The sequence below is a fragment of the Heptranchias perlo genome, chromosome 4, assembly GCF_035084215.1.
Source record: "Heptranchias perlo isolate sHepPer1 chromosome 4, sHepPer1.hap1, whole genome shotgun sequence".
Taxonomy (NCBI): domain Eukaryota; kingdom Metazoa; phylum Chordata; class Chondrichthyes; order Hexanchiformes; family Hexanchidae; genus Heptranchias; species Heptranchias perlo.
In genome coordinates this window covers 11,033,353-11,057,436 of record NC_090328.1, presented here as the reverse complement: position 1 = coordinate 11,057,436, position 24,084 = coordinate 11,033,353, and the positions used below count along the sequence as shown (strand labels likewise).

The 24,084-nt window shown below is 44.8% G+C and overlaps 1 protein-coding gene across 1 annotated transcript in view; it reads right to left on the bottom strand.

Annotated features, from left to right (window-relative positions):
• The window catches only part of LOC137320735 (microfibrillar-associated protein 3-like), a 33,928-nt gene extending 26,196 nt beyond the window's left edge, over nucleotides 1–7,732 (bottom strand). The window contains exons 1-2 of the mRNA XM_067982482.1: nucleotides 7,266–7,732; nucleotides 6,193–6,594 (exon numbers count right to left, since the gene is read on the bottom strand). Of these exons, the coding sequence (XP_067838583.1) occupies nucleotides 6,193–6,445 (253 nt within the window). The 5' untranslated portion in view covers nucleotides 6,446–6,594; nucleotides 7,266–7,732. The remainder of the gene's footprint in view (nucleotides 1–6,192; nucleotides 6,595–7,265) is intronic.
• Nucleotides 7,733–24,084: the final 16,352 nt, after the last annotated feature.

Here is a 24,084-nt window from a genome sequence, read left to right as displayed (position 1 = left end):
AATTTAATCCTTTTAGCTCTGATATCATTCTGGTGAATCTGCACTGCATCTCCTCCAAGGCCAATATATCCTTCCTGAGATGCAGTGCCCAGAACTGAACGCGGTACTCAAAATGGGGTCTAACCAGAGCTCTGTACAGCTGTAACTTAACTTCTACCCCTTTGTATTCCAGCCCCTTTGAGATAAAGGCCAATGTTCCATTAGTCTTTTAAGTTTTTTTTTGTACCTGTCCACTAGCTTTTGATGATTTCTGTACATGGGCCCCTAAATCTCTCTGCATTTCCACAGTTCCTAGCTTTAGTGGTGTTGCTCTGACGTAGCCTGGGACCTGGTTTTGGACTGCACAGTCATGATGTCCAGTTGCTAAGATAGAGCTGTGCTTAAACAGTTTTAAGACCACTGCTCAGGCTGATCTAAATAGCTGAGAGGAGCCGAGCGGAGCTGCGACCGAGTTCGAAGTGACGTCAGGAATCAGATCGGGACGCGACACAGGGGAGGCACCTGATTGGTGAGTAGGTTCAGGTGAGTATTTCTACTTATCGACAGTAACTGAAGTAAAAGGAAAGGGAAGGTCTGCTGGTCTTATAGGAAGTAGCGTTTATTTTTTAGTGAATCAAGGTCCCTAGTGTAGTTAACATTCTCTAAATTGAGAACAATTTAAAGGAGTAAACTCCTTCAAGGGAGTGGTAAGTAGTTTTTCTTTCCTTTTTTTTTCTCTTGACATTGTAGTTGTTCTTAAGCTAATTTAAGGGTTAAGTCATGGCAGGAGATCCCAGGGCCGTGTCATGTTCCTCTTGTGGGATGTGGGAATTCAGGGCTCCTTCCTGTATCCCTGATTCCTTCACCTGCGGGAAGTGTGTCCAGCTGCAGCTATTGTTTGACCGCTTGACGGCTCTGGAGCTGCGGATGGACTCACTTTGGAGCATCCGCGATGCTGAGAAAGTCGTGGATAGCACGTTCAGTGAGTTGGTCACACCGCAGATAAAAATTACTGAGGGAGATAGTGAATGGGTGACCAACAGACAGAGGAAGAGTAGGAAGGCAGTGCAGGGGTCCCCTGCGGTCATCTCCCTCCAAAACAGGTATACCGTTTTGGATACTGTTGGGGGAGATGGCTCACCAGGGGAAGGTGGCAGTGGCCAGGTTCATGGCACCGTGGCTGGCTCTGCTGCACAGGAGGGCAGGAAAAAGAGTGGCAGAGCTATAGTGATAGGGGACTCGATTGTAAGGGGAATAGACAGGCGTTTCTGCGGACGCAACCGAGACTCCAGGATGGTATGTTGCCTCCCTGGTGCAAGGGTCAAGGATGTCTCGGAGCGGCTGCAGGACATTCTGGAGGGGGAGGGTGAACAGCCAGTTGTCGTGGTGCATATAGGCACCAACGATATAGGTAAAAAACAGGATGAGGTCCTACAAGCTGAATTTAGGGAGTTAGGAGTTAAACTAAAGAGTAGGACCTCAAAGGTAGTAATCTCAGGATTGCTACCAGTGCCACGGGCTAGTCAGAGTAGGAATGACAGGATAGCTAAGATGAATACGTGGCTTGAGAGATGGTGCAAGAGGGAGGGATTCAAATTCCTGGGCCATTGGAACCGGTTCTGGGGGAGGTGGGACCAGTACAAATTGGACAGTCTGCATCTGGGCAGGACTGGAACCAATGTCCTAGGGGGAGTGTTTGCCAGTGCTGTTGGGGAGGGTTTAAACTAATGTGGCAGGGGGATGGGAACCGATGCAGGAAGTCAGTGGGAAATAAAGTGGTGACAGAAACAAAAGGCAGTAAGGGAGAGTGTACAGAACATGACCGGACAGATGGTCTGAGAAAGCAGGGCAAAGACCAAGGGAAGTCTAGATTAAACTGCATTTATTTCAATGCAAGAAGTCTGATGGGCAAGGCAGATGAACTCAGGGCATGGATGGGTACATGGGACTGGGATGTTATAGCTATTACTGAAACATGGCTAAGGGAGGGGCAGGACTGGCAGCTCAATGTTCCAGGGTACAGATGCTATAGGAAAGATAGAGCAGGAGGTAAGAGAGGAGGGGGAGTTGCGTTCTTGATTAGGGAGAACATCACGGCAGTAGTGAGAGGGGATATATCCGAGGGTTCGCCCACTGAGTCTATATGGGTAGAACTGAAAAATAAGAAGGGAGAGATCACTTTGATAGGATTGTACTACAGACCCCCAAATAGTCAACGGGAAATTGAGGAGCAAATATGTAAGGAGATTACAGACAGCTGCAAGAAAAATAGGGTGGTAATAGTAGGGGACTTTAACTTTCCCAACATTGACTGGGACAGCCATAGCATTAGGGGCTTGGATGGAGAGAAATTTGTTGAGTGTATTCAGGAGGAATTTCTCATTCAGTATGTGGATGGCCCGACTAGAGAGGGGGCAAAACTTGACCTCCTCTTGGGAAATAAGGAAGGGCAGGTGACAGAAGTGTTAGTGAGGGATCACTTTGGGACCAGTGATCATAATTCCATTAGTTTTAAGATAGCTATGGAGAAGGATAGGTCTGGCCCAAAAGTTAAAATTCTAAATTGGGGAAAGGCCAATTTTGATGGTATTAGACAGGAACTTTCAGAAGTTGATTGGGAGAGTCTGTTGGCAGGCAAAGGGACATCTGGTAAGTGGGAGGCTTTCAACAGTGTGTTAACCAGGGTTCAGGGTAAGCACATTCCTTATAAAGTGAAGGGCAAGGCTGGTAGAAGTAGGGAACCTTGGATGACTCGGGAGATTGAGGCACTAGTCAAAAAGAAGAAGGAGGCATATGACATGCATAGGCAGCTGGGATCAAGTGGATCCCTTGAAGAGTATAGAGATTGCCGGAGTAGAGTTAAGAGAGAAATCAGGAGGGCAAAAAGGGGATATGAGATTGCTTTGGCAGATCAGGCAAAGGTGAATCCAAAGAGCTTCTACAAATACATAAAGGGCAAAAGGGTAACTAGGGAGAGAGTAGGGCCTCTTAAGGATCAACAAGGTCATCTATGTGCGGAACCACAAGAGATGGGTGAGATCCTGAATGAATATTTCACATCGGTATTTACGGTTGAGAAAGGCATTGATGTTAGGGAACTTGGGGAAATAAATAGTGATGTCTTGAGGAGTGTACATATTACAGAGAGGGAGGTGCTGGAAGTCTTAACGCGCATCAAGGTAGATAAATCTCCGGGACCTGATGAAATGTATCCCAGGACGTTATGGGAGGTTAGGGAGGAAATTGCGGGTCCCCTAGCAGAGATATTTGAATCATCCACCGCTACAGGTGAGGTGCCTGAAGATTGGAGGGTAGCAAATGTTGTGCCTTTGTTTAAGAAGGGCGGCAAGGAAAAGCCTGGGAATTACAGACCAGTGAGCCTGACATCTGTAGTGGGTAAGTTGTTAGAGGGTATTCTGAGGGACAGGATCTACAGGCATTTGGAGAGGCAGGGACTAATTAGGAACAGTCAGCATGGTTTTGTGAGAGGAAAATCATGTCTCACGAATTTGATTGAGTTTTTTGAAGGGGTAACCAAGAAGATAGATGAGGGCTGTGCAGTAGACGTGGTCTACATGGACTTCAGCAAAGCATTTGACAAGGTACCGCAAGGTAGGTTGTTACATAAGGTTAAATCTCATGGGATCCAAGGTGAGGTAGCCAATTGGATACAAAATTGGCTTGACGACAGAAGACAGAGGGTGGTTGTGGAGGGTTGTTTTTCAAACTGGATGCCTGTGTCCAGCGGTGTGCCTCAGGGATCGGTGCTGGGTCCGCTGTTATTTGTTATTTATATTAATGATTTGGATGAGAATTTAGGAGGCATGGTTAGTAAGTTTGCAGATGACACCAAGATTGGTGGCATTGTGGACAGTGAAGAAGGTTATCTAGGATTGCAACGGGATCTTGATAAATTGGGCCAGTGTGCCGATGAATGGCAGATGGAGTTTAATTTAGATAAATGTGAGGTGATGCATTTTGGTAGATCGAATCGGGCCAGGACATACTCCGTTAATGGTAGGGCGTTGGGGAGAGTTATAGAACAAAGAGATCTGGGAGTACAGATTCATAGCTCCTTGAAAGTGGAGTCACAGGTGGATAGGGTAGTGAAGAAGGCATTCAGCATGCTTGGTTTCATTGGTCAGAACATTGAATGCAGGAGTTGGGATGTCTTGTTGAAGTTGTACAGGGCATTGGTGAGGCCACACTTGGAGTACTGTGTACAGTTCTGGTCACCCTATTACAGAAAGGATATTATTAAACTAGAAAGAGTGCAGAAAAGATTTACTAGGATGCTACCGGGACTTGATGGTTTGACTTACAGGGAGAGGTTAGACAGACTGGGACTTTTTTCCCTGGAGAGCAGGAGGTTAAGGGGTGATCTTATCGAAGTCTATAAAATAATGAGGGGCATAGATAAGGTCGATAGTCAAAATCTTTTCCCAAAGGTAGGGGAGTCTATAACGAGGGGACATAGATTTAAGGTGAGAGCGGAGAGATACAAAAGGGTCCAGAGGGGCAATTTTTTCACTCAAAGGGTGGTGAGTGTCTGGAACGAGCTGCCAGAGGCAGTAGTAGAGGCGGGTACAATTTTGTCTTTTAAAAAGCATTTGGACAGTTACATGGGTAAGATGGGTATGGAGGGATATGGGCCAAGTGCAGGCAATTGGGACTAGCTTAGTGGTATAAACTGGGCGACATGGACATGTTGGGCCGAAGGGCCTGTTTCCATGTTGTAACTTCTATGATTCTATAACCATGGTGTCAACCAGAGACTAATTGTTAAGGGAAGCTTCTGTAGAGTGGCGGGTGATTGCAAAACCTTAGCTCCCTGCTCTTGGGGACAGAGATCAGGTCTGCAAAACCAAACAGGAAATGACTGGCTTTCTTTACATACTTCTGCCACTTTGAAGTTTGATGATCAAATGCTAAGCACAAGATTTCTACACGCAAAGGGTGGTTAGAAGTTTGGAACTCTCTTCTGCAAAGGGCAGTTGATGCTAGCTGAATTGTTAATTTTAAATCTGAGATCGATAGATTTTAGTTATCCAAAGATATTAAGGGATATGGGGCTAAGGCCGGAATATGGAATTAGGTCACAGGTCAGCCATGATCTCACTGAATAGCGGAACAGGCTTGAGGGGATAAATGGCCTACTCCTGTTCCTATATTTTTTCAATACAAATAAATAAAACACTCTGGTGATGTTTTAATTAGAAGGTTGGGGTTGGCAGTAAGTATTAATGAGATTAGGTTTATTTTGTGGTTTTCATAAATCTGCTAAATCAGTTGAGGTTATTTTGTAATTGAGACTGTCACCCCCTGTGAACATCTGCGTTTTACTTCCAGTGATCTTCCAGTTACATTGTCATAACTGGAAGAATAAGGAGGCCACATTCTGCTTGGATAATAAGAGTCTAAACGGGATAGAGGAGCAAAGGGATCTAGGAGTAAAGATACATAAATCACTAAAAGTAGTGACACAGGTTAATAAGGCTACAAAAAAGGCAAATCATGCACTGGGATTCATTTCTAGATGGATAGAATTGAAAAGCAAAGAAGTTATGCTAAACATATAGAACCCTGGTTAGTCCACACTTGGGGAGTAGTGAGCACAGTTCTGGTCTCCATATTATAGAAAGGATTATAGAGGCATTGGAGAGGGAGCAAAAAAGATTCACAAGGATGATACCAGAACTGAGAGGATATTCTTATCAGGAAAGGCTAAACAGGCTGGGGGTCTTTTCTCTAGAAAGGAGAAAGCTGAAGGGTGACCTGATAGAGGTCTTTAAGATAATGATAGGGTTTGATAGGGAAATGTTCCCACTAGTGGGGGGAGTCCAGAACCAGAGGTCATAAACATAAAATAGTCGCTAATAAATCCAATAGGGAATTCAGTAGAAACTTCTCTACTCAAAGAGTGGTAAGAATGTGGAATAGTTGAGGCAAATAGCATTTAAGGTGAAACTAAATAAGCACATGGGGGAGAAAGGAATGGAAGAGTATCCCGATAGGGGTTAGATGAAGTAGGGAGAAGGCTGGTGGGGAGCACAAACGCCGGCATGGACCAGATGGGCCGAACGGCCTGTAATTTCGATGTAACGACGGGGTCGACGCGTTGCCACAAAAAACACTCTGCGACTTTAAACTGTGTTTATGACTTTTATTTCACCTCAGTGGAGATGGGGATGCGGGGGTCGAATTTAAACTTACCGCTTTCCTGGTCCAGCAAGTGGCCATTGGAGTTGTACCACTGAATCTGCGGCACAGGGTTCCCGCTTACGTTGCAGTCTATCGAAACGCTGGCCCCCTCTTTCACTATGATGTGATCCAGTCGAGAGGTAACGTAAGGCATCACCTCCGTCCCATTGACAGCGGTGCTATTTACATCCCGGGCAAGGGCACACAGCCAACAGCTGGAGGTGAGCATCAGAAACCAATGCCGCAGGCTGATGAGCGCAAACATCTTATCACCAAGTTTGTCACTTCGGCCCCTTAAACATTGATCGTGTCTGGGGGAGTTTTGGTCCCCATATCAAGATAAAAGGTACAATGTTTCCCACTCGGTCATCCGGGCTGCAGCTTGCAGTTTTAAGTGAGTCGAGTCGGTGCAAGCTAGAAATTTAAAAAAAAAACACACATTTAAAAAGTTACCAGCAAGGTTCACAACTGGGAGACCATCAAACCCGAATCCGTGCCCAAACAATTAGAAGTTTTTTTTTTCTCTCCAAAAGGAGCGTGTGGCAGAGAGAGGCCTTCAGTTTTATTACAAAGATTGCTTTGATTTCATGCAAAAAAAAAGTCGATACGTGTAATATAACATGCAAAAGACAAAAAAGATATTAGATACAGGTCGACAAGATATGATAAATATTGGCTATATTAGAGGCATATACTATACAGCTGATTTATAAAAATAGATCTGATGTACTAGATATGATAAATATTGGCTATATATTATACAGCTGACATAAAAATAGATCTATGATATGCTGGGTATGATAAATATTGGCTACATTAGAAGTATGTGTCGGCATAAATAATCTGTAAGATATATATTGGGTACATGACATATTAGAGATATAAATTAGATCATATATACATATATTGCAATTAACTATTAAGAGATAGGTAATGCAGGGTTCTTGAGTGTGTGGAGGTGTTAAGCCGGGTTTTCTATCTCTCTCTCTCTCTCTCTCTCTCTATATATATATATATATATAAATATAAATATATAGATTATAGATATCGCGGACTCGGTGACCGACAGTAAGCGTGTTACTCACCAGCTGATGTGTCCTTTTCAGCCGCAGCACTTTGTCTTCGCTCTCCTCTCCTCTCCGCATGCACCGAGGGAATGGCAGCTTCCTCCTTTTAGCCTTTCGCTCAGCCTGTTTTCCTTCCAGTGCATTTATTGAGCATTATTTTTGATTTAACATTTTTTTTTAAAAAAAGCTGCCTGCTCGGGTTTCGTTGTTCCGATCCTGTCCCTACCACCCCCCCCCCCTTTTTTTTTTTAAAAAATACTTATTGCAATTTATTTATTTTTTTTTGCATTGATTGAAACCCCCTTCCTTCTCTCGCTCTTTTTTTTTTGTTGTTGTCCGCTGTGGACGAGAAGCGGAGACTCCGGATTTGCAAGGTGACTGACAAGGCTAAAGGCAGCTGAGAGGCGCCGCTGGCCGCCGCTGCACTGACGGCACAGTCAGCCCGTCCGCCCAGGGAGCTGTGTAAAATCATCGCCAACAAAAAAAAAACAACTGGCAGCGGGCGAGCTGGGCCGGCCCGCCCCGCAACCTGAATAGGCGAATGCGCGCTGCAATCAAGCACTGCACCCCCCCCCCCCCACTCTCTACCCGACCAGGGAATCTGAATAATCAATTGCACACGCGCCTCTCAGTCCCGCCCCCTTCTCCCCTCTACCCCGCAACCTGTGTAATGAAGAACCTCCACTCTGCCTGCCCAACCTGGGAACCTCTTAAGTGAATACCATTGAGGGCGACTTCTTCGCTCTGAATTAATTGATTCAAAAAGGAACCAGGGACGGGCGTAGTCGGCCTGCCAAACCCGCGACCTCTACCACCTAGAAGGACAAGAGCGGCAGGCACACGGGAACGACGCCACCCGCGCGTTCCCCTCCAAGTCGCACGCCATCCCGACTTGGGAATATATCGCCCTTCCTTCATCGTCGCTGGGTCAAAATCCTGGAACTCCCTTCCTAACGGCACTGTGGGAGAACCTTCACCACACGGACTGCAGCGGTTCAAGAAGGAGGCTCACCGCCACCACCTTCTCAAGGGCAATTAGGGATGGGCAATAAATGCCGGCCTTGCCAGCGACGCCCACATCCCATGAACGAATTAAAAAAAAAATTCAGCCCCTCCGACCTGTATCTGCCATTCAATTGGATCATGGCTCATCTGTACCTCAGCTCCATGTCCCTTGATACCCTTACCTGAGGAAAATCTGTCAATCTCAGTCTTGAAAATTTCGATTGGCCCCCCCAGCAGCCACAACCTTTGAAAAAAGTGCTTCCTGATTTCACTCCTGAATGGGCTAGTTCTAATTTTAAGACTGTGCCCTCTTGTTCTGGACACCCTCGCCAGAGGGAATAGCTTCTCTGTATCTATGCTATCGAATCCTTTTATCATTGCCAAGTTTATGCCACCTGTCCTCATAATTTAACCCTCTAAGTCCTGAGGTGCGGTGCCCAGAACTAAATGCAGTACTCCAGATGTGGTCTGACCAAGGCTCCGCAGTGCCTTGGGATGTTTAACTACATTAAAGGCGCTATATAAAGGCAAGTTGTTGTTGAACAACAGAAGCATAACTTTCTCCACTTTGTATTTCAGAGGTTATCAAAGCATTATGCTCATAAGATAAATGCAGACAATAAAACAATTTGACTCAGACTGGGGTGCTTTTATTTATTTATATATTATTTATTATTCCATAATAACTTTCAAAAGGGAATTGGATAAATATTGAAGGGGAAAAATTTGCGAAGCTATGGGGAAAAAGCAGGGGAATGGGACTAATTGGATAGCTCTTTCAAAAGAGCCAGCACAGGCACGATGGGCTGAATGGCCTCCTGTGCTGTATCATTCTATGATTCAATGATTCTAACCTATATTTGTGGTGTACCTGTCTATGGTGATCGATCTCCATTCATCATTCTCCCCTTTTGACCTAGAATGGGGCGACTGTGTGGCACCGGCATCCGCTTGGAGACCAATTGCTGAATCAGTGCAAATGCAGGAGACCTATTCCCCAGGTTTGCTCTTTGTGAAATGGGCTCCGTTAATTTGGCGGCACTTTGTAAACCTGCATTAATGATGTGTCTGCCATGCCATTGGTACCCTGAGCTTGGGATAGTTTGTGATGTTTAAAAGAAAAAAAAATAACTTTCATTTATGTAGCACCTTTCACGTCCTCAAGACGTCCCAAAGCGCTTTACAGCCGATGAAGTACTTTTGAAGTGTAGTCACAGTTGTAATGTAGGAAACACGATAATTAATTTTGTGCACAGCAAGGTCCCACAAAAAGCAATGTGATAATGACCGGATAATCTGTTTTCAGTGATGTTGGTTGAGGGGTAAATACACTGGGGTGATTTCCCCTGCTGTTCTTCAAAATAGTGCCATGGAATCTTTTACGTCCACCTGAGAGGGCAGAAGAGGCCTCGGTTTAACATCTCATCCAAAAGCCAACACCTCTCTGACAGTGCAGGTAGTATCAGCTTAGATTTTGTACTCAAGCCTCTGGAGCAGGACTTGAACCCACAACCCTTGTAACATTAGCAGTAAGAGTGCTACCCACTGAGCCACAAATGTAAAATTGTAAGTTGATTAGAAGCGCAAGTTGTTGCCATTCCTGGATATGGGCTATAGGACATGACTTGTGAAAGGGTGTATTCTTCAGCTTGTCACCAGTAAGAATTTAGCTTCGGGCATTTTGGGTTAGCTTTGCATGGAAGGCGTCTTCTATTTGCAGCGACATCACAGTGGGGAGTTGCTTGACTATCCACCTCACAGGAAGAACGAAGGGGACAGAGAAAGGGTTGTGGGAAAAGAAAGTGCCGGGGTAGGGAGGGGGGAGGGTGGGAGTGATAGAGTAAAAGCCTAGTAAGAGGAATAAACGTCAAAGAAAAGAATATGTTACGAGCAAGACAAACATGTCACAAAGTGAAAAAGATTCGCGCACTTCACACAGCTCTCCCGTGGTCTGATCGTTGATATTCGGGTGCTCAGATCCCACTTACTGTGTTCTATTAAATATGCCTGTTCTGGGGCTTCAGTAGATCAGCTGCTTTACGTTGCCTTTTTTTTTGCTGCATATGAAATTAGGTCATCTCGACACTCTGCGTGCATTGGTCCCGGGACCAATTGGAACTCCGTGCCAAATTAAGGGGCTTTGGTCACACTCAGCATAAAAGGAAAAGAGGCACTGTCAGCCAGTTCTTAACTTCCTCCTGTTGGATTTAACACTTGGAGCTCTGCAGTAGCATAGATATATTGATATATGCTGGCAGATTACAATGCTAAATGTGAATTGAGAACTACAAATCTTTTAGCTATTCCCAACCATGGGACCATGGTCCTAAGGTATAATGTACATTGATGTCTATGGAACTCTCTCAATAGACTAACACTGCAATGCTCCCACTGCAGTGCTGTATCTCTGTGGCAGGTGTAATTTGCTGCAGTATTTACTTGATGTTGTATCAATGTTAAGCCAATATACTTCTGAAGTGCAGTCACCATTGTTTTTTTTAACCGACAGCCAATTGAGCACAGCAAGATCCAACACGGTCATGAGATGAATGACCAGTTCTGTTGGTGTTGGTTGAGGGAAGCATGTTGGCCGGGACACCAGAAGAGCTCACTGCTTTTCTTCAAAAAAGTACTGTTTGATCTTCTGCATCTACCTGAGCAGGCAAACTGCACCTCCTATCTGTAGGTGGGTTTTAATGTCTCAGCCAAAAGATGGCACCTTTGACAATGCAGCACTCCCTCAGAACTGCACTGAAGAGTCAGCCTAGATGTATGTGTTCAAGTCCTGGAGTGGGGCTTGAACTCACAACCTTCTGACTGAAAGATGATTCAAACTGAGACTTACGGACCTGTGTCACACCTATGTGTAGTATGTTTCTGTGATACACTGTCCTTTGCTTCTGTCCAGAACAAGTGATTTGTTATCATTCAGATCCACCCAGTAACTGCCATCTTCAATGTCCTTATTACTTTTAAACAACAACTTGCATTTATATCGCACCTTTAACGTAGTAAAACATCCCAAGGTACTTCACAGGAGCGTAATGAGACAAAAATTAACATCGAGCCAAAGGAGGAGACATTAGGACAGGTGACCAAACGCTTGGTCAAAGAGGAAGGTTTTAAGCGGTGTGTTAATAAAGGAGAGAGAGGTGGCAAGGTGGAGAGGTTTAGGGAGGGAATTCCAGAACTTAGGGCCTGATCAGATGAGATTTAAGTGAGGTCACTTTAAGATTCAGAATAGCTGCCATAGATTACCATTGACAGTTACTTCCCTGTTTATAAAGGGCATCAGTTAATTCATATCGGGCGGCTTAGATCATAAGTATTTGCATTGTATATTTTAATGAAACAGAAGAGTAAATCTTTATAAAATACTTGATGCATGACATGTTGGAATACAATCGAAGGAATGCTTATAAATGGTTCCTATGAAAGGAGAAAAATCGATAGAGAGAAGGAAAGAAAAAGGGAGAAAGAGGAAAAAGGAAGAGATAGAGGAAGAAAGAAAAAGGCAGATGGACAATATTTCCCTCCCCTGTGATATTTACCACCAAGAAAGACAGGAACAGCAATGTTTTGCTAACACCATCACCTCTAAGTTACACACCACCCTGACTTGGACACATACCGCTGTTGCTGGGCAATATCCTGATATTTCCCTACTCAATAACATTATAGAAGCACCGTCACCATATGGACTGCAGCAGTTCAAGAAAAAGGCCCACCACCACCTTCTCAAGGGCAACTAGGGATAATTGGCTGCCACGTTTCCGACATTCCCACAGTGACTACACTTCAAAAAGTACTTAATTGACTGTAAAGCACTTTGGGAAGTCCTGAGCTCGTGAAAGGCGTTATATAAATGCAAGTTCGTTCTTTCTTTACTCTGCCAGCATTTTCTGAGTGAGCTCACACACACTCTGGCTAGATGTGGGAAAGCTCTGCCAGTGCCCATTGAACACCTGCCTTCAAAGAGGGGCAAGTGGAAAGAAAACAAACACAATAATTCGGCGCTGAAAGGTTTAGGTGGAGATCAACGCATGAGCGTTATCCGTGGAACTACTTGGGAAATCAGGAGCAATATTCACGAGAGTAATTTATAAAATCCAAAGTTTTCCTGTCAGCATGAAAGCCGTGATTAAGGTAACTGCGATTTGAGTTGGCTGATGGAAGTGGCAAGTTAATTCTGGATAAGAGGTTGAACTAAATGTATTTCTTATATAGGAAGCGTCTGTAGTAGGAATTCACTGCTACAGTATGTTAAATAGTGTATGGCATTATTATCGTGAAACACAATGCTTTGTTAGATCCTGGACAAAACTTAATTATTCTTTCCAAACATTGGCGTAGGTATGACATTCTAACCCTAACCCATGTGGGTAAAGCACTCCTGTTAAAATAGCGGAATAAGTAATCTCAGATGAACACGTTGACTCCAAAATAATGGTGGGCCTGATAAGGAGGACCACCAGGCCTGCGGCCTTTGGCCCACGAATTAGGCCACTACGCGGAAACGCTGGGCCACCCCCACTCTGACCTCTGACATCGCAGTGGAGGTTGGCGGGGAGAGGAAATCCCATCTGTCTTTTTCAAATGTTTATGTGCTCTTCCCTTGAAGTTGCAATGGTCCCCGCCTCATCTACTCCCGGTGGCAAAGCATTCCGTATTCCAACAATGTCCTACATAAAGGAATTTCCCCTTACCACTCTCCTCACAGTCTTAGTGGCAATTAAGACTTAGTGACTTGCATTTATATGGCGCCTTTAATGACCTCAGGACGTCTCAAAGCGCTTTACAGCCAATTAAGTACTTTTTGAAGTGCAGTCTCTGTTGTAATGTAGGAAACGCAGCAGCCAATTTGCGCACAGCAAGGTCCCACAAACAGCACTGTCAAAATGACCAGATAATCTGTTTTAGTGATGTTGGTTGAGGGGTAAATATTAGAGAGAACTCGTCTGCTGTTCTTCCAAATGGATGACCCCCCCCCCCACCCCCCGTCATCAATGATTTCCCAATCAGAGAATATCATCTTTCCTTTTTCATTCCAATCAAAACCCTTCATAATTTTAGAAACCTCTATTTAATATCCTCTTAGCCTTCTCTAGTGCCTCTGGTCACGCTGATTAGATTTTATGTATATCTATATAAGTCTCGCATGTAGTGAAAATAAACAGTAAGTCCATCTGTAAAGAGAAAAGATGGGTTAATATTGAGGCTGCAGACACTTTGTGCGGACTTATAACACCATTAACCTGTCTTTACTTTTAGAAAGGCTGATGGACCTGCTGTGTATTTCCAGTATCTTCTAGATATGATTACTGGATCATGAAGTGCGCCATCTTGTGACCATACCAAGGGCAGCAAACAACAGCTCAGGATTGAGTTCATTATGGGAAAAAAAGCAGCAACACTCTTTTCCCCAACTTCCTTAATCGTGTTTCCACTACACGGCAGTTTCATACGCAGACTGTGTCTCTTACAAGCCAGGACCTGAATCTTTACCTCTTTGCTGTGTGTGGGTTAGGATTCCCGGGTTTAACAAATAACCATCATTGGCATCAGACCACATTATACAGGGAAATAACACGGCATCAGACTAAATTACACAGGGAAATAACACGACATCAGACCAAATTACACAGGGAAATAACACAGCATCAGACAAAATCATACAGGAAAATAACATGGCATCAGACTAAATCATACAGGCTACCCAACTTAGTTAGATTTATTTAAAGATGTAATAATATATAGAAGCAAAGAAGACGCAATAAGTACAGTAAATCAGTACAATAAGCAAACTTAGGTATGACATGCATAAACTGAGTTGACTATTTAAAACAGAAGAAACAGAATCCCTAAATTCTCATAGCGTCACATGGTGAGTCTCTGGACTGTGATTTACATGAAAACCGCAGCCCCTGTTGCACTTATTAGGGGTAAGGCAAATGGGGAACTAAAGATGTTGAGAATATAGGTTATAGGGTGCGTTTTCCTTTGAAGATCAAACTATTTCTTTTCAATAGTCAGGCAATCAGAATTTTAACAGGTGGATAAGGTGGAAATTGCAGGAACTGAGAATTCTGGGTGGCCTATTTAACCAACAGCAATTGGAAAAAACATTATTCGGTCTTTCTGGCTGCAAACAATTCAGAATCTATCTTTTGATTTAATTTGGGATGAAGGCTTACTTGTGCTTTGAAGCAGCCATGCTGTCTGTGGCTGACATTATAGTTTTCCAAAGAATATTTAATATATATATTAAAAATCTGTCATCTGCATGCGCTTCCAGTCAACCTTTCCCATTATAAATGCCTATGCCCACATTTATAAAGGAAACTGCCTCCATTAACTTGTTACACTGTAATTACACCATCCCGCCAGTGGAGGCGTTACAGTGCCATTGCAGCGCCATCACGGGCAGGAGGGTGTAATTACAGGGTCACAAGTTTACTACGGTATTTTCCATTACAATGGCAGGTATCAGCCAGGGCTCAGTGGTGATTTGAGATGAGATAGGATGCTAAATAAATGCAGATCGATTTTTTTTCTTTCATGTAGTATATCCCTGGGTGCTGCATTTAATTCGCCGTCTTGGGAATGTGCCTGCTTTCTGTGAGAGACTGCTTTACAAAATGGTTGACCTTTGCATTCTAAAGATACTTTGAATCCTGGGTGAGTGGGCGGAGATTTGGCAGATGCAATATAATATTGGAAATATAATATTGCAATATAATATTGGAAAATGTGAGGTTATGCACTTTGGCAGGAAAAATCAGAGAGCAAGTTATTTTCTTAATGGCGAGAGACTGGAAAGTACTGCAGTACAAAGGGATCTGGGGGTCCTAGTGCAAGAAAATCAAAAAGTTGGTATGCAGGTGCAGCAGGTGATCAAGAAAGCCAACGGAATGTTGGCTTTTATTGCTAGGGGGATAGAATATAAAAACAGGGAGGTATTGCTGCAGTTATATAAGGTATTGGTGAGACCGCACCTGGAATACTGCATACAGTTTTGGTCTCCATACTTAAGAAAAGACATACTTGCTCTCGAGGCAGTACAAAGAAGGTTCACTCGGTTAATCCCGGGGATGAGGGGGCGGACATATGAGGAGAGGTTGAGTAGATTGGGACTCTACTCATTGGAGTTCAGAAGAATGAGAGGCGATCTTATTGAGACATATAAGATTGTGAAGGGGCTTGATCGGGTGGATGCAGTAAGGATGTTCCCAAAGATGGGTGAAACTAGAACTAGGGGGCATAATCTTAGAATAAGGGGCTGCTCTTTCAAAACTGAGATGAGGAGAAACTTCTTCACTCAGAGGGTGGTAGGTCTGTGGAATTTGCTGCCCCAGGAAGCTGTGGAAGCTACATCATTAGATAAATTTAAAACAGAAATAGACAGTTTTCTAGAAGTAAAGGGAATTAGGGGTTATGGGGAGCGGGCAGGAAATTGGACATGAAGCTGAGTTCGGATCGGTCAATGCCCTGTGGGTGGCGCAGAGGGCCCAGGGGCTGTGTGGCCGGGTCCTGCTCCTACTTCTTGTGTTCTTTAGATTTGTGGTTGGGATCAGATCAGCCATGATCTTATTGAATGGCGGAGCAGGCTCGAGGGGCTGATTGGCCTACTCCTGCTCCAATTTCTTATGTTCTTATGTTCTTTATATCTGAGTAGGTGTTGGTCGTGGCTCAGTCCCACTTCTGAGGTCAGAGGGTTGTGGGACAAGCTCCACTCCAGCGACTTGAGCACAAAATCCAGGCTGACACTCTTTAGGAAAGGACTGTTTTAGTGATGTTCGTTGTGAGGGATAAATATTGGCCAGAACACCAGGTGAACTCCCCTGCTCTTCTTTGAATAGTACCATGGGATCTTTTACATCCATCTGAGAAGGCAGATGGGGGCCTTAGTTTATCATCTCATCCAAATGACGGCACCTCCAACAGTGCAGCACTCCCTCAGTGCTGCACTGGAGTGTCAGCGTTGATTATGGACTCAAATCTCTAGGGCGGGGTATGAACCCCCAACCTTCTAATTCCAGAGATGAGAATGCTACCAACTGAGCCACAAAACAAGCACAAGGATAGTCTGTAAAGGAGTGAGGCAGGAACCCTCTCAGGTGGACATAAAAGATTCCACAGCACTATTTCAAAGAAGAGCTGGGGAATTCTCCCAGGTATCCTGGCCAACATTTATCCCTCAACCAACATTACCAAAACAGATGACCTGGTCGTTATCACATTGCTGTTTTTGGGACCTTGCTGTGCGCAAATTGGCTGCCGCGCTTCCTACATTACAACAGTGACTACACTTCAAAAATACTTCATTGGCTGTTATGTGTTTTGGGACGCCTTGAGGTCGTGAAAGGCGCTATATAAATGCAAGTCTTTCTTCTTTCTTTCTTAGTATCACGAGCTTTGATCTTTTTGAGTGTGGAATTTTATCAAATGCCTTCTAATTCCAATTCCAAGTAAATTTGACCCATTGGCTAGATTAGGTCCATTGATTCAGTTACCTCCTCAAAGAATTCCAGTAGATTAATGAGGCATGACCTATTGCTGTTAAATTCCGGCTGATTGCTCCTTATGCTCTCTAAGCTTTTTAGATGGCTGTTGATAGCATCTCCTAAAACAATTTCAAACATTTTACCCACTGCAGATATTAAGCTATCTGGTCTATACTTCCCAAGGTTCCTGCCTCACTCCTTTACAGACTATCCTTGTGCTTGTTTTGTGGCTCAGTTGGTAGCATTCTCATCTCTGGAATTAGAAGGTTGGGGGTTCATACCCCGCCCTAGAGATTTGAGTCCATAATCAACGCTGACACACCAGTGCAGCACTGAGGGAGTGCTGCACTGTTGGAGGTGCCGTCATTTGGATGAGATGTTAAACTAAGGCCCCCATCTGCCTTTTCGGATGGATGTAAAAGATCCCATGGTACTATTCAAAGAAGAGCAGGGGAGTTCACCTGGTGTTCTGGCCAATATTTATCCCTCACAACGAACATCACTAAAAAAGATAATTTGGTCAATATCACATTGGCTGTAAAGTGTTTTGCAATGTCCTATGGTCATGAAAGGCGCTATGTAAATGCAAGTTCTTTCTTTCTAGTTCTGAAATATATCCCCTTTTATTTAAAGATCTCCTAAAAATATTAACCACATTGTGCAATGTGAGAGCCATGCTAACTCCTCCAGTTTAACATTTTGCTTATCAATGGTCCATGGACTTAACACATTAATTATGGTCCAAGTTCCACCATAGGATCAGATATTAAACTTTAACTTTACACTTTTACAGTTCAATGGTCAAAGCAGCAGAACAAATTGACCCCACACCTCACTGTCTTGTTTCTTCGAAGCAGGAACAACATTTACACTGTACAAAGTTTAACCAACATATTTTTAGTCAGAATTAACTAGAAAGACAATTGGTAGCGCACTTTAGGTCGGATTCAGAGGAGATTTATTAGAATGGTACATGGATGAAAGACTTCAGTTATGTGGAGAGACTGGAGAAACTGGGATTGTTCTCCCTAGAACAGAGAAGGTTAAGGGGAGATTTGATAGAGGTGTTCAAAATCATGAAGGGTTTTGATAGAATAAATAAGGAGAAACTGTGTCCACTGGGAGAAGGGTCAGTAACCAGAGGACACAGATTTAAGGTAATTGGCACAAGAACCAGAGGTGGCATGAGGGAAAAAAATTTACGCAGTGAGTTGTTATGATCTGGATTGCACTGCCTGAAAGGGTGGTGGAAGCAGATTCAATAATAACTTTCAAAAGGGAATTGGATAAATACTTGAAGGGGAAAATATTGCAGGGCTATGGGGAAAGAGCAGGAGAGTGGGTCTAACTAGATAGCTCTTTCAGAGCCAGCACAGGCATGATGGGCCGAATGACCTCCTTCTGTGCTGTATACAGTCAGGAGGGAGTGGCCCTGGGAGTCCTTAACATTGACTCTGGACCCCATGAAATCTCATGGCATCAGGTCAAACATGGGCAAGGAAACCTCCTGCTGATTACCACCTACCGTCCTCCCTCAGCTGATGAATCAGTCCTCCTCCATGTTGAGCACCACTTGGAGGATGCACTGAGAGTAGCAAGGGCACAAAATGTACTCTGGGTGGGGGACTTCAATGTCCATCACCAAGTGTGGCTCGGTAGCACCACTACTGACCGAGCTGGCCGAGTCATAGCTGAAGGACATAGCTGCCAGACTGGGCCTGCAGCAGGTGGTGAGCAAACCAACACAAGGGAAAAACTTACTTGACCTCATCCTCACCAATCTAGCTGTAGCAAATGCATCTGTCCATGACAGTATTGGTAGGAGTGACCACCGTACAGTCCTCGTGGAGATGAAGTCCCGTCTTCGCACTGAGGACACCATCCAACGTGTTGTGTGGCACTACCACCGTGCTAAATGGGATAGATTCAGAACAGATCTAGCAGCTCAAAACTGGGCATCCATGAGGCGCTGTGGACCGTCAGCAGCAGAATTGTATTCCAGCACAATCTGTAACCTCATGGCCCGGCATATTCCTCAATCTACCATTACCAACAAGCCAGGGGATCAACCCTGGTTCAATGAGGAGTGTAGAAGAGCATGCCAGGAGCAGCACCAGGCGTACCTAAAAATGAGGTGCCAACCTGGTGAAGCTACAACTCAGGACTACATGCATGCTAAACAGCGGAAGCAGCATGCTATAGACAGAGCTAAGCGATTCCACAACCAACGGATCAGATCAAAGCTCTGCAGTCCTGCCACATCCAGTCATGAATGGTGGTGGACAATTAAACAACTAACAGGAGGAGGAGGCTCTGCAAATATCCCCATCCTCAATGTTGGCGGAGTCCAGCATGTGAGTGCAAAAGACAAGGCTGAAGCGTTTGCAACCATCTTCAGCCAGAAGTGCCAAGTGGATGATCCATCTCGGCCTCCTCCCGATATCCCCACCATCACAGAAGTCAGTCTTCAGCCAATTCGATTCACTCCACGTGATATCAAGAAACAGCTGAGTGCACTGAATACAGCAAAGGCTATGGTCCCCGACAACATCCCAGCTGTAGTGCTGAAGACTTGTGCTCCAGAACTAGCTGTGCCTCTAGCCAAGTTGTTCCAGTACAGCTACAACATTGGCATCTACCCGACAATGTGGAAAATTGCCCAGGTATGTCCTGTCCACCAAAAGCAGGACAAATCCAATCCGGCCAATTACCGCCCCATCAGTCTACTCTCAATCATCAGCGAAGTGATGGAAGGTGTCGTCGACAGTGCTATCAAGCGGCACTTACTCACCAATAACCTGCTCACCGATGCTCAGTTTGGGTTCCGCCAGGACCACTCGGCTCCAGACCTCATTACAGCCTTGGTCCAAACATGGACAAAAGAGCTGAATTCCAGAGGCGAGGTGAGAGTGACTGCCCTTGACATCAAGGCTGCATTTGACCAAGTGTGGCACCAAGGAGCCCAATAAAATTGAAGTCAATGGGAATCAGGCGGAAAACTCTCCAGTGGCAGGAGTCATACCTAGCACAAAGGAAGATGGTAGTGGTTGTTGGAGGCCAATCATCTCAGCCCCAGGGCATTGCTGCAGGAGTTCCTCAGGGCAGTGTCCTAGGCCCCATCTTCAGCTGCTTCATCAATGACCTTCCCTCCATCATAAGGTCAGAAATGGGGATGTTCACTGATGATCGCTCAGTGTTCAGTTCCATTCGCAACCCCTCAAATAATGAAGCAGTCCGAGCCCGCATGCAGCAAGACCTGGACAACATCCAGGCTTGGGCTGATAAGTGGCAAGTAACATTCGCGCCAGACAAGTGCCAGGCAATGACCATCTCCAACAAGACAGAGTCTAACCACCTCCCCTTGACATTCAACGGCATTACCATCGCCGAATCCCCCACCATCAACATCCTGGGGGTCACCATTGACCAGAAACTTAACTGGACCAGCCATATAAATACTGTGACTACGAGAGCAGGTCAGAGGCTGGGTATTCTGCGGCGAGTGACTCACCTCCTGACTCCCCAAAGCCTTTCCACCATCTACAAGGCACAAGTTAGCAGGAGTGTGATGGAATACTCTCCACTTGCTTGGATGAGTGCAGCTCCAACAACACTCAAGAAGCTCGACACCATCCAAGATAAAGCAGCCCGCTTGATTGGCACCCCATCCACCACCCTAAACATTCACTCCCTTCACCACCGACGCACAGTGGCTGCAGTATGTACCATCCACAGGATGCACTGCAGCAACTCACCAAGGCTTCTTCGACAGCACCTCCCAAACCCGCGACCTCTACCACCTAGAAGGACAAGGGCAGCAGGCACATGGGAACAACACCACCTGCACGTTCCCCTCCAAGTCACACACCATCCCAACTTGGAAATATATCGCCGTTCCTTCATCGTCGCTGGGTCAAAATCCTGGAACTCCCTTCCTAACAGCACTGTGGGAGAACCTTCACCACACGGACTGCAGCGGTTCAAGAAGGCGGCTCACCACCTCCTTCTGAAGGGCAATTAGGGATGGGCAATAAATGCCGGCCCCGCCCACATCCCATGAACGAATACATTTTTTTAAAAGTCTATGATATGATGACTTGGCTTGAGAATAAATTTCTCAATATTGTAGTTTTCTCATTATAATCATTCTTTGATTACAATATGTTGGCATATTATATGGTGTATGTGGTGCATTCATACCATATAGTGCACAAAGTATCTTCTTATCATATAGTGCACAAGGTGTATTAATATCGTATTGTGCACAAGGTACAATCATATTTTGTAGTGTGTCACCTCAATTTATATTTTACAATATACATGGTATATTCATATTTTAGTGTACATGGCATAAGGCCTTGATCAGGCCTCATTTGGAATACTGTGTCCAGTTTTGATCTCACATGGTGGGTGATATTGAGGCTTTGGAAAGGGTGCAGAGGAGGGCCACTAGTCTAATTCCCAGTTTAAAGCATCTTAGTTTTCAAGACAGGCTAAAGGAGCTGGGACTCTACACTTCAGAGAAACATAGAAACATAGAAAATAGGAGCAGGAGTAGGCCATTCGGCCCTTCGAGCCTGCTCCGCCATTCAATATGATCATGGCTGATCCTCTATCTCAATACCATATTCCCACTCTCTCCCCATACCTCTTGATGCCTTTTGTGTCTAGAAATCTAGCTCCTTCTTAAATATATTCAGTGATTTGGCCTCCACAGCCTTCTGTGATAGAGAATTCCACAGGTTCACCATCCTCTGAGTGAAGAAATTTCTCCTCATCTCAGTCCTAAATGTCCTACCCCGTATCCTAAGACTGTGACCCCTCGTTCTGGACCCCCCAGCCAGGGGAAACATCCTCCCTGCATCCAGTCTGTCTTGCCCTGTCAGAATTTTATACGTTTCAATGAGATCCCCGCTCATTTTTCTAAACTCGTGTGAATACAGGCCGAGTCGACCCAGTCTCTCCTCATACAACAGTCCTGCTATCCCAGGAATCAGTCTGGTGAACCTTCGCTGCACTCCCTCTATGGCAAGTATATCCTTTCTTAGGTAAGGAGACCAAAACTGCACACAATACTCCAGGTGTGGTCTCACCAAGGCCTTGTATGACTGCAGTAAGACATCCTTGCTCCTGTACTCAAATCCTCTTGCGATGAAGGCCAACATACCACTTGCCTTCCTAACAGCTTGCTGCACCTGTATGTTTGCTTTCAGTGACTGGTGTACAAGGACACCCAGGTCCCTTTGTACATCAACATTTCCCAATCTATCACCATTTAAATAATACTCTGCCTTTCTGTTTTTCCTTCCGAAGTGGATAACTTCACATTTATCCACATTATACTGCATCTGCCACATATTTGCCCACTTACTTAACTTGTCTAAATCGCCTTGAAGCCTCTTTGCATCCTCCTCACAACTCACGATCCCACCTAGTTCTGTGTCCTCAGCAAATTTGGAAATATTACATTTGGTTCCCTCATCCAAATCATTGATATATATTGTGAATAGCTGGGGCCCAAGCACCGATCCCTGCGGTACCTCACTAGTCACTGCCTGCCACCCCGAAAAAGTCCTATTTATTCCTACTCTCTGTTTCCTGCCTGTTAACCAATTTTCAAAGAAGCCTAGACTTAGGGGTGATCTGATCGAGGTTTATAAGATGATGAAGGGAATAAGTTGTGTTCAAATTGGCAGTTTGTTCCAATTAAATAGGTTAGGGAGGACCAAAGGTCACAATTTTAAGTTGTATAAGGCCAGATCTCGGTTAGATGTCAGGAGGTGGTTCTTTTCCCGGAGAATAGTGAACCTCTGGAACAGGCTGCCGGCTCGTGTGGTGGACGTTGACTCGCTGAATTCCTTCAAGCGAGAGCTGGACCTGTTTCTGGCTGGAGCGGAGATCACCTCTTACAAAAGGCAGGTACTGCATAGAATTATTGGGGCCAGAATGATCTCCTGGATTGTCCAGGGGGGGGGGGGGGAGTCGGAGAGAAATTTCCCAGATTTTTTCCCCCAAATTGGTCTGGGTTTTTATCTGTTTTCTCGCCTCTCCCAGGAGATCACATGTTTTCAGGTGGGGTGGGGAGTGTATACACAAGGTATCACAATTGTGTGCGACGGGCTGGATGGACCTGGGGGTCTTTTCCAGCTTGTCATTGTTCGTATGGTACATTCATATTGCCCCTGAATTTCCTTGCTATCTTCAGCACTTATGTTGTTATAATGCCGCTTTTGCGTTGAAATTTGCATTTTAGCAAATTTGGATACATTTGTGGCGTTATTGCATAAGACTCAAATATCCTCAATCTTTTTAACAACGCAAATCCTGCACTTGTCAAAGCCCCTCAGGGCTCATTTGCATAGCTGCGCTGTTCAAGTACATGGAAGTTTCCTGGGTTTATGCCGCTCCTGCAATCGGTGTAACCTTACACTTTATAAAATGTGAAGGAATGGGTTAGAAAAATCTTCCTCGGAAGTCTGCAATCAGTAAATAAGTTGGTGTCCTCTTCAGCGCATCAATTCTTCACTTACACTTCTCTGAAATGATAGGATGAGGAACATAGGAATATAGGAACAGAAGTAGCCCATTCAGCCCCTCGGGCTTGTTCAGCCATTCAATTAGATCATGGCTGATCTGTATCTTAACTCCATTTACCCGCCTTGGTTCCATCTCCCTTAATACCCTTGCCTAACAAAAATCTATCAATCTAGGTTTTGAAATTTTCAATTGACCCCCAGCCTCAACAACCTTTTGGGGGAAGAGAGTTCCAGATTTCCACTCCCCTTTGAGTGAAGAAGTGCTTCCTGACAGATGCGACCTCCCCCATTGGGTGTATAGGTGTCAGCTGTGGCTCAGTGGTAGTGCTCTCGCCTCTGAGTCAGAAGGTTGTGGGTTTAAGTCCCACTCCAGAGACTTATGCACAAAATCTAGGCTGACACTCCAGTGCAGTACTGAGGGAGTGCTGCACTGTTGGAAGTACTGTCTTTCGGATGAGATATTAAACTGAGACCCTGTCTGCTCTCTCAGGTGGGTGTAAAAGATCCCATGGCACTATTTCAAAGAAGAGCAGGGGAGTTCTCCCCAGTGTCCTGACCAATATTTATCCCTCAACCAAGATCACTAAAAAAAAATCATCTGGTCATTATCATATTGCTGTTTGTGGGACCTTGCTGTGCGTAAATTGGTTGCCGTGTTTCCAACAGTAGCTACACTTCAAAAGAAGTACTTCATTGGCTGTAAAGCGCTTTGGGACATCCTGAGGTCGTGAAAGGCGCTATATAAATGCAAGTTCTTTCTTTTCATTTACAGGCCACACTGGTCCTACGAGG